General features: G+C 40.5%; 1 protein-coding gene across 7 annotated transcripts in view; it reads left to right on the top strand.

Moving 5' to 3' along the window:
- The window catches only part of tnk2b (tyrosine kinase, non-receptor, 2b), a 61103-nt gene extending 51682 nt beyond the window's left edge, over window positions 1-9421 (top strand). For all 7 annotated transcript variants that reach the window (XM_020652392.3, XM_065953877.1, XM_065953878.1 and 4 more), the window contains 4 exons: window positions 65-1225; window positions 3103-3198; window positions 5673-5803; window positions 6644-9421. In XM_020652392.3, the coding sequence (XP_020508048.1) occupies window positions 65-1225; window positions 3103-3198; window positions 5673-5803; window positions 6644-6650 (1395 nt within the window). In that variant the 3' untranslated portion in view covers window positions 6651-9421. The remainder of the gene's footprint in view (window positions 1-64; window positions 1226-3102; window positions 3199-5672; window positions 5804-6643) is intronic.
- The last annotated feature ends 3058 nt before the right edge of the window (window positions 9422-12479 follow it).

The raw sequence follows: 12479 nt of genomic DNA on the forward strand, positions 1-12479 counted from the left end.
TCTGCAAAAGTTTCATTTTCTTCCTCTGATACCAAAAACACTGAATTCTTACTCTCCTCCAAAGGTGAGCTCCATCAACAGCTCGGAGCAGCAGCATGAAGAGGAGCTGGAGGAAGATGATATCAGTGCTGTTCAGAAGGTGGAGGGTGAGGTGCTGGTCTCCAGGGGTTCAGACAGACCAGGACTGGAGGACAACCTCTTCCTCCCCAGCAAGCACAGCCAGAATCTGTCCACCTCCTTCTCCCAGTCAGCGGAGATCTTCCAGGAGCTGCAGCAGGAATGCATGAGGAGACTCAACGTACCCACAGCTAGTGCTGCACCCTCTCAGACCTCCACCTCCTGCCCCCAGACTCCACAGACTGAGGGACACCAGCAGGGTGTCCTGTTCCCCAATGATGACAAACCTCAGATCCCCCCTCGTGTCCCCATCCCCCCACGCCCTGTAAAAAGAGGCGACTACTCCTCTTCTCGCTGGTCGAGGGATCTCTCTCTGTCACCGACAACGGTCGACCCAGTTGATGATGTTTCAGCCTTAGACCCGGACAGGCCTCCTCAGATTCCCCCCAGGGACCCTCTGTCCCAGCCGGGCTCCAGAACTCCCAGCCCCATGACCCTGGTGGTGGGCTCCCCCCAGCAGAGAATCTACTCTGTCAGCCCCACCACCTCCTGCTCCTCCACACACAACTACGGCTCCTACCTCTCCACCTCCCCGGGTAAACTTATGCCCACCACACACAGCTTCGCCTCAGACCCCAAATATGCTGCACCTAAAGTGATCCAGGCGCAGGGGAAGGACGCCTCTAGTAAGGGCCCCTGTATCCTCCCTATTGTACGAGATGGACGTAAAGTCAGTAACACCCACTATTACCTTCTGCCAGAGAGGCCACTGTACCTCGACCGCTACGACCGCTTCTTCAGGGAGGCGGAGAGTCTGCCCTCCAGCGCTGTGGAGGAGAGACACGTACGGCAAGCTAACATGGCCACAGTCAGGCCCATGGTGGTCAGTGGCCAGACCCTACAGGGACACACCCAGGTCGCCCAGCCTGGCGAGCTGAAGGCCAACTTCTCCTCCAACAATAACAGCAGTCTAGGTGTGCCGCGGCCAGGGATGAAGACATCAGTTAGTCTCCCTCGCGTCTGTTCAGACGGCCTGACAGCACCAGTGGGTCTTGCTTCCTGCACCAGGACAGACGGAGGAGGGAACTCTTCAAACAGGGTCCAAATGGTAAGGTCAGAGCGGATTGCTGTTTGCAGCTTGTTTGAAAAAGAAAAAACACTGGATGTTTAATCTTAAGACTAAATAATTTTATGTGCTGAAACGTATAATTTATTGCTTTTGTAATTAAAATTCTCAAAGCCGGCTCACTTTTTCTCTCATGATGGATGTGAAGCTCTGCAGTTAGATATACTACATGTATTATACAGTGGACCTCATGCCCTCCTTTATGCTTCTCTGATTGCTTTTTAGTCAATATGACGAAAAAATGAACAGCCCTTAAACCATCCATCAGCTGATGATGATCATGATGATGGTTTCTATTTTGATGATGACAATATGTAAGATGTTTTTTAATGCATATTAGAACTCTCAAGGACAGCTGTCGATGTTGATGATGATGATATTTTAACTTTCTATATAAAAAAGTGCTTAGCCTCTGTGCTCTGCCTGTCAGCAGCTATGTGTCCGATCAGACTTCAAGCTGTTTGTTTGCACTTACTGACGTTGTTTCCTTCTCTCTAGATCCTTGCTTGTGTTGTTCTTACTCTCTGATGTACGTCCCTTTGGATAAAAGAGTCTGCCAAATTAATTTTAAATTGTATCTCTGTCACTGTAATGAGAGACGTATCTCCATAAATGTGAGATAAAGTCTTGATCAGACAGTTAAGAGCTAAAATATCAGAGCAATGTTCTACCGAGCATAAAGAAGACTTTAAATGTATAATAGTAGTTACAGAGTTGACTGGATGTCTTTCTTGTTCAACTCACGTCAGATAAGAGTTAATTTTCACAGGTAATTGAGTTTTGATTGATTTTATATACCGGTACATGTATTTTAACAGTGTACATTACCAACATGTGTACCCTCACCACAAGGGGGCAACAGAGGGCAATTTATATTGAGTTGTCAGGTCACAGCTTGTAGGGATAGTTTGTGTATATGTGACTACAAATGTGTGTCTTTCTTTCCATCAGAGGGAAAGGACGGGAAATTGTATCACTTGGCATTTACAGAAGTAGCTCGAATCTCCCCCGTGCACAACTTCAAATCATAACCAGTACCAACATTTGATTTATGTTTAACAGCACCAACGCTTTCAATCTGGAGCTGAATTTATGAAGCCAAAAACTCAATCTAAAGTTTCATTGGTTCCCATCCTTTCAGGGAAAGAGTCTTGTAGCACACAAACCTTTTGTGTCTGATATCCTTAAAAAAAAAGAAAAAAGCATAAGAATGTAATAACTTCTCATAAATGATTTAAAAATATGCCGGTGTTCATTGGAGACAAAGGCCGCATTCATTTTAGCTGTGAATTTAATTTGAAAGACATAAGAGCAGACTTTGATTAGTTTCTTGTTGCTGGCGAATTGATTCAGACACCGATTGAACCTTATTAAACAGGAGTAAGAATCACTGCGAAACATCGAAGGGTCCTCATCGATCAGGCACATGGCATTTTGTAATGGATACTCTGCGATGTGTGGCCACACACAAGCTGATGTAAGAGTGAAGGGTCGTGTAAAGTGAACTGTGAAGGAGTACAGGGCAAGTCCAGACATACTCTACACAGGCACTAGCTGTAGTTGTTAGAATAGTGCAGAGTTACATATAAATAAATTTAAAAAGCCACTTCGCTGTTAAAAAAAAACAACTTGCAGGAACACAGTGTCACTGTGATCTGTCTTTAGATTAGACTGAGCTCAAGCTTAAGGTGGGATTGGCTAAACATGAAAGAATACTATGCTTGTTGAGGTTCAGGGAACTGTTTAAACAGATGCTCAAATCTCTGCGCTTGGTTTCTTATCCTCAGCTTCCAATCAAAGCCAGGGGACTGTGAGTGTTGTTGGATAGTGCAGAGACTAACACTGTCAATGTGATTCAGGTGCAGGAAGCAGTTCACGGTGTGACGATAGAGGAGTGCCAGGCCGCCCTCCAGAACCACAACTGGAACATTCAGAAAGCTGTGCATTATCTAAAGGTGAGGTTTTAAAGAAAGCTTGATGAGCTCAGCTCAGTACAAATATTGTTCATACTTAGGTGCTCAAGTAATTACAGTAATAATGATATAGTAAAATCACTCGTTCAGTCATGTGAAAAAAAGACATACTAAGCTTTATAATGATTTCTTCGAATGAGTAATTTTACTTTTCCTTATAATTTCTAAAGCTAATAACTTTAATGACAGTTTTTCATGTTTTGTGATCTGATTTGCATACACAAGTCTATCACATAATTATATTTCCACGAGATGGTTGATTTTGTGTTTTGAAGGAAGTTTTATGTGTGTGTTACATCAATGGATGAATAAAGAATTACACTATGTTCATACTGCCGGCAAAAGTGACACAAATCCGATGTTTTTGCTCATAAGAGACTTAGAGATTTAGATTTTTAAAGACAGTTTAAGCAGAACATAGAATCGGATCTTGGCCGCCTTCATATGTGGACCTAAATCAAATACAGGTCAGATCTTCTGCAATGCGACATCAGTGTGAACAACCAGGTTGGAATACACAATGTTACATCCTATTCCCACCACTCCCATTGGCTCCACTAATGGATTCATGGGCTTCCAATGCACATCATTGTCAACATGAAACTATTAACAATGCTTACCTCAGTGGCTGACATTTTCAATTACACCATGCTGGTCGTCTTTGTTGCTGTCCTCTTGCACATGAGGATCAGTTCAGGACTGTGATCTGTTCAATTAATGTTAACTGAGCATTAAGGCTTGTAGTAAACATAGTCAGTATGTGGCTTTAGCTAGCTTAACTAAAATAACCTGAATTATGAATCTATCAAACTTCACAATCCAGTGCTTTCATTGTTCTTAATCTATGAAGGGTAAAGCACACCGATGTTTCTGCTTTAACTCGAGTAGCACCAGCTGAAACATTTAAGCTCAAACTGCCACTAACTGAGTATGCAAACAGAGTAGCTCTATGATAAAAGAAACCTTTATGTGCATCATCGATTTATGTCTTTACATGTAGAAACTTCCTTGACTGAATATGTTAAAGGTCCCATATACACCACTATTAAGTGTCTTTGGTCCGTCTACAAAACCCCAATTATGAGAAAAGTAAATCCTCCCCTTCTTTCACCTTCTTCACCTTTGGGAAAATGTGTACTCAAACAGGTTGTGCAGAGATTTTCCCTTTGTGACATCACCAAGGGCATTAACCCCTCCCCCAGGTGGGTGATACACCCACAGCTAGGTGTTTGTTCTAACCTCTGAGTCTGACTTCTCACTGTAAAGAATTGAACATGGTTCTAGACAGCCCAAGCCACATCCCCTTCCAGAGAGGGGCGTGGTCAAACACAGCTCATTTACATTTAAAGGTACAGACACAGAAACAGTCTGTTCTGAGCAGGGCTGAAATAGAGGGGTTTATAGGCATGATCAAATACAGGATCAGAGTGGATTTTTAGACAGAAACTTCACAGACATGTTTTGAGGAGCTCTGAGTCGTATTGAAACTTGTTGAAAGGAGGCTAATATGTGACCTTTAACACTTTTTTATTTTGATATTTATCTCATCAACTAAATGAGATTAAAAGAAAGAATAGAAAGAACTTTGATTTATTACAAACTGATTGTATGTTGAAGGAGAAGTAGAAACATTTCAGTTATATTGATAAATATAGTTTACATTATTATTTAAATGTATTTATTATAATAGTTATATTTCCAAATAGAATTTTTTACACAGTGTTGTTATGTCACTCTTTGTGCTCTTTTGTATCAAAGTACAAACTGAACAAATAAAAAGGTCACAAATAATATCCCTGACATTAAACCACATGTTTCAGTCAGGAGAAAATAAGAAATAGTATTAAACTGACTCTGTGGGAATGTTGGGCAACATTTTGCAGCTGCACTCCATCAAAATAAAAGCCCTATGAAGCGCCCCATTATACTGCAGAGGTGCGATTACTAGGAGATCCAGAGTGTTCCGTTGTAAACACAGAAGGGTCCTCAGAGATCCGGTGCACATTTCAGGTCACACTGTGAGTTTATTTTCCATAATAACCTTTTCAGTGAAGCATATAACTGAAAACAGGAAGTCATTCAAAATTGCTGAATGTTATTCTTCACTTTATAGGTTCATAACAGGATATGAGAGGAGCAACTTTGTTGAACCTTAAGGGAAAAGCTGGTCTCTGTTGCTCTGTTCTGAGCGGGCTATAAATATAAAAAGAAAAGGCATCTAGACAGCGTGTGGCCTTTGGTAGGGGCCCCTGTGATGGGATGGAAGATGTGTTTAGATGTTAGTGGGCACAGGGGAACACTTGAGTGTTCAAATTTTGAAATGCTCTTGTTGCTCTGATGTTGAAAGACTGAATCCTGAACCCAGGATTCTGCCTTTAAATGACTCCCTGACTTCTGGCCTCTCTCTTGTGCAGCTGTTTTCATCATTTGTTTGTTTGTTGTTTGTCACTCTGCAGGTGGAGCAGTTGTTCGGTTTGGGCCTGAGGAGCAAGTCCGAGTGTCTAAAGCTGCTGGAGATGTGTGACTGGAACCTGGAGGTGGCCAGCACGCAGATGTTAGATAACTATGGATCCACAAACAGACAGAGGTACTGCACTGTCATTTATAGCTGTTTGCTCGACAGTGGGTCATTACTCTCCTTAAACAACAGCCCAATCTTTAACTTTTAATGGACTGTACAGCCAGGACTATCAACCCATTAAACTTTATGAAATACTTCAGCATTGTCATGTCACTCTGCTTGAACAACCTTTAAAACCTCATTTACATCTACAAAATGGGTACATATATTTAATCATATTTCTGTGGCATTGCTCCTGTCATTGTGTCATCAGTGCTCACCTGGCACATGCTTCGATATTGTTTCCGGAAATTAAATTCACTTACTGATGACCTCCCTCCTCATGCTGACACAAGGCCAGTTTTTGAAAACCTGTCATTGACAAACAAACCATTACAATCAACTTCCTTGTTTGGCTTACCTGTATGACAACTAAGGGAAGTCAACAGCAGAAGTGGACAGCAGGGAGGCGGGCAGCAGTGTACAGAATGAGAATGCTGCTGTGCTCTGCTAATCAGGTTAACAATCATGTTCTGCTGCTCCACTCAGAAAGTTACTGCTCCTTTGTTGGTCTCCTCCACAGGAAGAAAATAAACACTTCTCAAATAATAATTTTGAAAACAACACAAAAACAGTACAGAGCTGAGGAGATATCCAGCCGTTGTTAACAATATGTGCCTTGATTATTTTGCATCTTGAATATGTCTTTTAAAACTTTATTAATTGAATGTGTAACTCAGTCAAAAAGCCTCAGACGTGGAGGTCTTCCTTTCAGGATAATGTAAATATAACTCAAGATCATTTCGGAGGGTTTTAGCATCTCATCCCTACTTTTCCATCTAATCTAAAGCCTCTTTCTATTTGCAGACGGTGACAGAGATCCCGAGCTGCTGAGCTCTGATTTGGGACTTCATCCTCAGAAAAACATCATCAGCCAAGGTGAATACACACCTGACCCTCCTGTTCACACACAGCCAATCAGAAGGCTGTATTTGACTTTGGAAGAATCCAGCACATTTTTTGTGAACTAGGACAAATACCAAACCGCATTATGGTTCCTTTTATATTTAACGTCAGCCGTCACTTTCTTTGACAAAGTTTGACCTTTGGACTGAGAGATACGTGACTGTTGCACTTATGAAGAATTTTCAGACCACCACCTACCGTCTACCATCTTTTAAATGAAGGCACCTCTCCTTACTTTAATGAACAATTTCATTTAAAAGAACATAAACCTGGGTGCTTCATCACCAGGTAAGATCCTCTTACCGGTTATCTCACTGCTGCAATGACACTGTTGACTGACTGCAGAGAGGTTATTTAAACTTTTTGTTTTTTTTACTAATTATATTAAAAAGTCGGTCTGAAGTGAATCTGAAGAGTCCAAAAGCAGCGGAATAGCACAATAAAATCAGTGGCACTCCACAAAAATGTCCGTACTTTGAAAAAGTATTTTAATATTGTTTTCAACACTCACAGCCGAGTGTACGGTAACTGAGATCTGTTTTTTTAATTCCTCAGACCGTTTGGGAATTTAACTTAAACACTGAACAGATAATGTGGAGACAGTCCATGAAAGTTTAACCTTGTTTTGGCTTCCGCAGCGCGATTTCAAAGCTTTTGTTTTTTTCGATTCTTCAAAAGCACAACAAAACAAAAAGTGGATATTTAAATGGTAGCCCAGGTCGTACTGCACAGGAAATAAGATGGTCTTTGTATTTTTAGGGATATGATCATGCTGCTGAGTCAAGGATATATGTGCAGAAGAAATACTGTTTAAAAAAAAAAAAAAAAAGTTTCTACATTAATAAGGGTCACCCTATGGACAATTTGTCGAGCACTTTTTAAAGTTGGTATGGGGCTGATAGTTAGATTTCTGTGTGGAGAGTTAAAGGTGAAATCGGAGGAGAATAAATGAAAACAGAAGATCAGAAGAAGCAGTTTGTCTGAGATTTACTTGTTTTTGGAGACTTACAAAAGGTTTTTATTTATTAATCTTACCTTCTCTTCAAAGACATTGAGTTAATATTATATATTATGAATGCAGTTCTCAAAGGCAGACCATCATATGGGTCTCCCTTTCCATTTACCACCAATCTATGACTATGGTGATGTGAGGCTTAGGAATACAATGGACACACCTCCGCCTCTCACCTCTAAGCACCCACACAGACCTCTCCCGTGTATCAGCTCAAAAGTCCTTCCAGCTCTGAGTTTTCTGAACGAGTCCACACTACTTTGGAAGCCAATAACGGCATTGCGGTAAAAATTTACCCTGAAGCACACTTGCTGTTCCCATTATCATCACTTCACACAGCACAAGTGTGATACTCTGGTCAGCAGCTTCAGGGGGCAGACTTGTGTGAAACTGTGAGGACGTGTCTGTCAGCGCTGGGTGAACTCACTGTTGGATGTGACAATAGATCTCCTGAGTGGGCATTGTCACAGTGCAGCCCTCAGCTATGGGATGTTCAAAACTCAGTGCCCTCTCCAACTTTAGTTTTTTCCCAATTTATTCCAGATACACTTAGTTTGTGAAAACTCTGCTTAAAGGAAGGAAAACAAAGCTCTGAAAGGAATTCATGATTTGACCCAATCAGTCCTGAAAAAACACATTTGACTGGTTTGCTCACATGATCCCTACTGTTCTTCTTCTGTGGATAAAATACCAGTCTTTACCAAATGTTGCCCATCTATTAATATTACAACATCAATGTTTATCCTCATGTAGACACTGGCTGAGCTCCAAGCAAACTGGTCCCTCCATATGTCCATAACCCCCCCCCCCCCCCCCCCCCCCCCCCACTGTAAATGTCATGTCTGAGCACAATCTGTCTGGGCAGGAGCTTCAAACGGCCTCTGAAAAAGCTAATGTGGAAGCACAACAAACCTGCTGTCTGCCTGGGCAAATTAAGAGGTTTGGAGAATAAATAAATATGATAAATGGTGTTTTTTTAAGGATGTACAGGACTGATTTTAGAATAAAGCTTTCTCCTGTGTGCAATAAGGCTGCTGTAGAACCTGTAACCTCCCACTCTGTCCATCCATTGGTGCCATCCTGCTGTGTGAAATCAGCTCTGATTCTCTGTCGTTTGTGTTATTGAATGCACAGCAAACACCTTTTTTTCAGTATGAAGTGTTTGGTGACTCTGTTTTCCTTTCCTAAAAATGACATGAAGTTGTCCTGTAACACTGATCCACTCTCAGTTTAGGTCGAGCTGATTGATTGTAAACAGTGCATGAGAAAAGCTTGATGTGAGTCTGTTCATGTGTCAGGTTTGTCTTTAAACCAAGCTGCTGTAGTTGTTTTGAAGGACTGAAGTGAACCTTGTGGTGTTGTGATCGACCCCCAGCAACATTGTTCTCTTGTTGTTGAAACTCTCTGTTCAGTTCTGTTTAGTCATTGTTCGTCCACGTCTGTTTCCTCAGAAACTCGGCTATTTGATGTCATTTTTAATCATTTTCATCTTTTTCCTTCAATCCATTTTTGCCATTACTTCCTCATTTGTGTTTTTATTTGAAACTCCTCCTGTACAGTTGGTTTTCTCTGTGTTTCTCCTCCTGGATTGATAGAAATGTTGAAGAGAAGTTCATGCTGCCGAATTTATAAATGTATTTTTTATTAAAGATTTGATTATTTTTTAACCTGCCTGTCTTGCATTTATCTTGTTAAAGTTCCCCTAAATTGTCTGAATTATATTTAAAGTTTTTGATGGCTGCCAATTGGGATATCATGTTGGGTTTTGTTTTTATTAAATGAATACATGTTTAATACCACAGCTGCACAAGAGCTATTAATTAAGATAACGATAACAACAGTTCATATGAAGCACATTGCCGCCAACATACTCGACTGACCACAGATCGTAGAGCAGGCAGTGTTTTAAATCAAGCTGTTTGTATGGCGTGTCTCCTCCTTGGTCGGCCGAGCTAACGTTAGCTGCACAATGGTCTCCAGTGTTTGCAGCACCTCTCTGACAGCTATTGATTTTGTTAAGCTTGGCGCTTCGTTCTTGTAAGAGAAATTTTCCTTCCTCCACAGTCATAGACTACAACTCACTATATTCTTGTCGTTTAATTCAAGCAAATAAAAATAATGTTGGTATTTCCGAGACAAAGAGCTGACAGCTGAATGATCTCCTGCCTGTTGTTTGTTGACAGCGCACAACATTCTTTCTCCAAGGATACTACTGTGCTGACGTTAGCTTAACCTCGCCCGCTTCTTGTCGTCTGTTTCACGTAAAGTAACGAGGGCTTTTAAATGTCAGTAACTGTAACAGCGTTACTCAATCTGGAAAGTAACTTATTTATTACTAGTTACCGCAAATAGTAGTGGCATTACAGTAAAGCTGAGTAACACGTTACAGTAACGCATTGCAGTACAGCAATCTTGTAAGTACACTGCAACACTATTGGGGCAGGTCTCTCAGTTAGCCTGTGTTTGAGCTAAATGCTAATTCAATGTAAACCTACTGATTTGAAGCAGAATCCATATTTACCATCGTCCCTGTCTAAATTAAGCCCGTCAGCATCCTGACATTTAGCAATTAGCACCATTTGAAAACTACAGCTAAGGGTGATGGGAATATATCAGTTCATTGGAGACTTGAAGATCTTTACAAACACCCATACCAATCCATCTAAAGGTTTTTTAAAGAGATTTGCAATGAACTAAAGTATTAAACTGCTGGTGCTGCTAAATGGTATAGTGAAACTCTGTGAAGGTCAGTAGGATATATTTTTATGGAAAAAATTAACCCTTGTTTAATTTCTGTTACAATCCACCCGCTTAATGTTGAATTATTTTCCAAGACAAATAGGAATATGATATATATATAGTTTAAGGCTTTAAAGGCTTTAAAATATATACACTTGTTATGTCAGATAGTTGTTTTTGAATTCCTATTGGTGTGCAGTAGTCTCTCAATGATTTCACAACTTTTTGGTCAAATAACTTTTCTGCATTCTTATTAAGCACTTTGAATTGCAATTCAATTTGTCTGAAAGGTGCTACATGAATAAAGTTCGATTTTCTTTTATTTGATCTAAAAGTTGGACTTAGTGAAAAACACTGCTTTTCTCTGAGCCGTTTTGATAATGTGGTTAAAAAGTACTTTTAGCCGATCAAATAAACATATACTGATTTTCCATGTTATATTTCAATATAAATTGGTTATTGTTTCAGTTTGCAGTTTCAGGATATCCCATAGGCTATAATAGACTAAACCATTAACAATTATTACAACTATAATGATAATAAACTCATTAAACAGTGATGAAATCATCGTATATAGCTATCCTCCCTGTGTATACAGAACTATGTGTTTCACTGAGCAGTGGTTTAGGTAACACGGTGAGTCACTTTATAAGTAAGTGGTCATCGGCTCTCGTGGCAGCAGCTCTCTTGGCCTTGTGTATATGTGGGTACTTGTGTGTCTGAGTTGTGCGATGGATCAATCCGAATCGATGAGGCTCTGTTTGTGTTTGTGATCATTGATGTTCCGACAACGTGAGTCCTTGATCCCTGTGAGAAATTAAAACCTGGACCTTGCATGTGTTGACAGTATTGAGTGTGGCAGCATGCACATCAATCGACCATCATATTGTGTATTCATATCGTAGCCACAACAACGAGCACTTTATGGTTTGTGGTTCATAAATTGTTCCTGACGTGTCAGGACCTAAATGAGCATATTCCAGACTCATTTGTTTAGCGATGATACGGCCAGAATCCTAATGATGAAATATGGCTGCGGGTCAATACATCATAAAACTTTATCACAGAATAACTGAGAGGAGGATGGCTTTGTAGAAATTCTTAGGTAATGCAAAAAAGTCTCAGTCAGTCAAACAAAAACTCTTTGAGGGTTTTTTTTACCTCCCTAAAGATTCACCATCTTCCTTTTCTTGACAAACACATCAGACTTTACTGTTGGACCCAACAAACTTCTGCTTACACGTGAGCAACCCAGCAGCCCTTCATTTATCTACGTGTGTGTGTATGCGTGCGTGTGTGTGTGCGTGTGTTCAGTGTCATTACTCAGTCCCCTGGCAAATAATTAATGTCTGGTTCCAGTTGTTTTGTACATTAGAGGCAGTGAGCGCACATGAATCTCCGGAGAAGTGATTGTGGTTTTCAGCAAACAGAAGAAGGTAAATAAAGAAGGAGGAGAGACAACGTGAAGGAGGAGGAGAGCTGCCAAGAAAGTGTCGAGGAGGTGATAAGAGAGTGCCTGCTGCCGCCTGGAGAAGAAGAAATCCTCAAGCATATATATTTATAAAATGTGTTCTTGAAAGAATAGGATTTCAATCTCTTTCCTTTTTCTTCTTTTTTATTTTATGAAGAAGGTATATTTTCCCCAGGAACTGACATTCTCCTCCTCCAAGTCTCCTTTGTTCTTCTGAGCTGAAACTTGAACTCAGAGCTGAGCATTGCAGAGGTAAAAGAAAACCTATGGTCAGCAGTGGAGCAGGTATGTATCTGCAAAAACCAATACGCTACATATCAAACATGTCTGGACCAAATCAATGAAGAAAAAGAATATATACATAGAGCGCACCAGATTAAGTTTGATCAAAAATCTCTTAATAGATTGTTCCTAAAAACACAGAACCTGTAGGATGAGACTTTGGTTTCTGAAGTGTTCTGATGTCCTTTTGTAGTTTAATATAATTGTCAAATAGCGTTTGAAGATATTGGTTA

Source organism: Labrus bergylta, chromosome 4 (genome assembly GCF_963930695.1).
Source record: "Labrus bergylta chromosome 4, fLabBer1.1, whole genome shotgun sequence".
Lineage (NCBI taxonomy): Eukaryota > Metazoa > Chordata > Actinopteri > Labriformes > Labridae > Labrus > Labrus bergylta.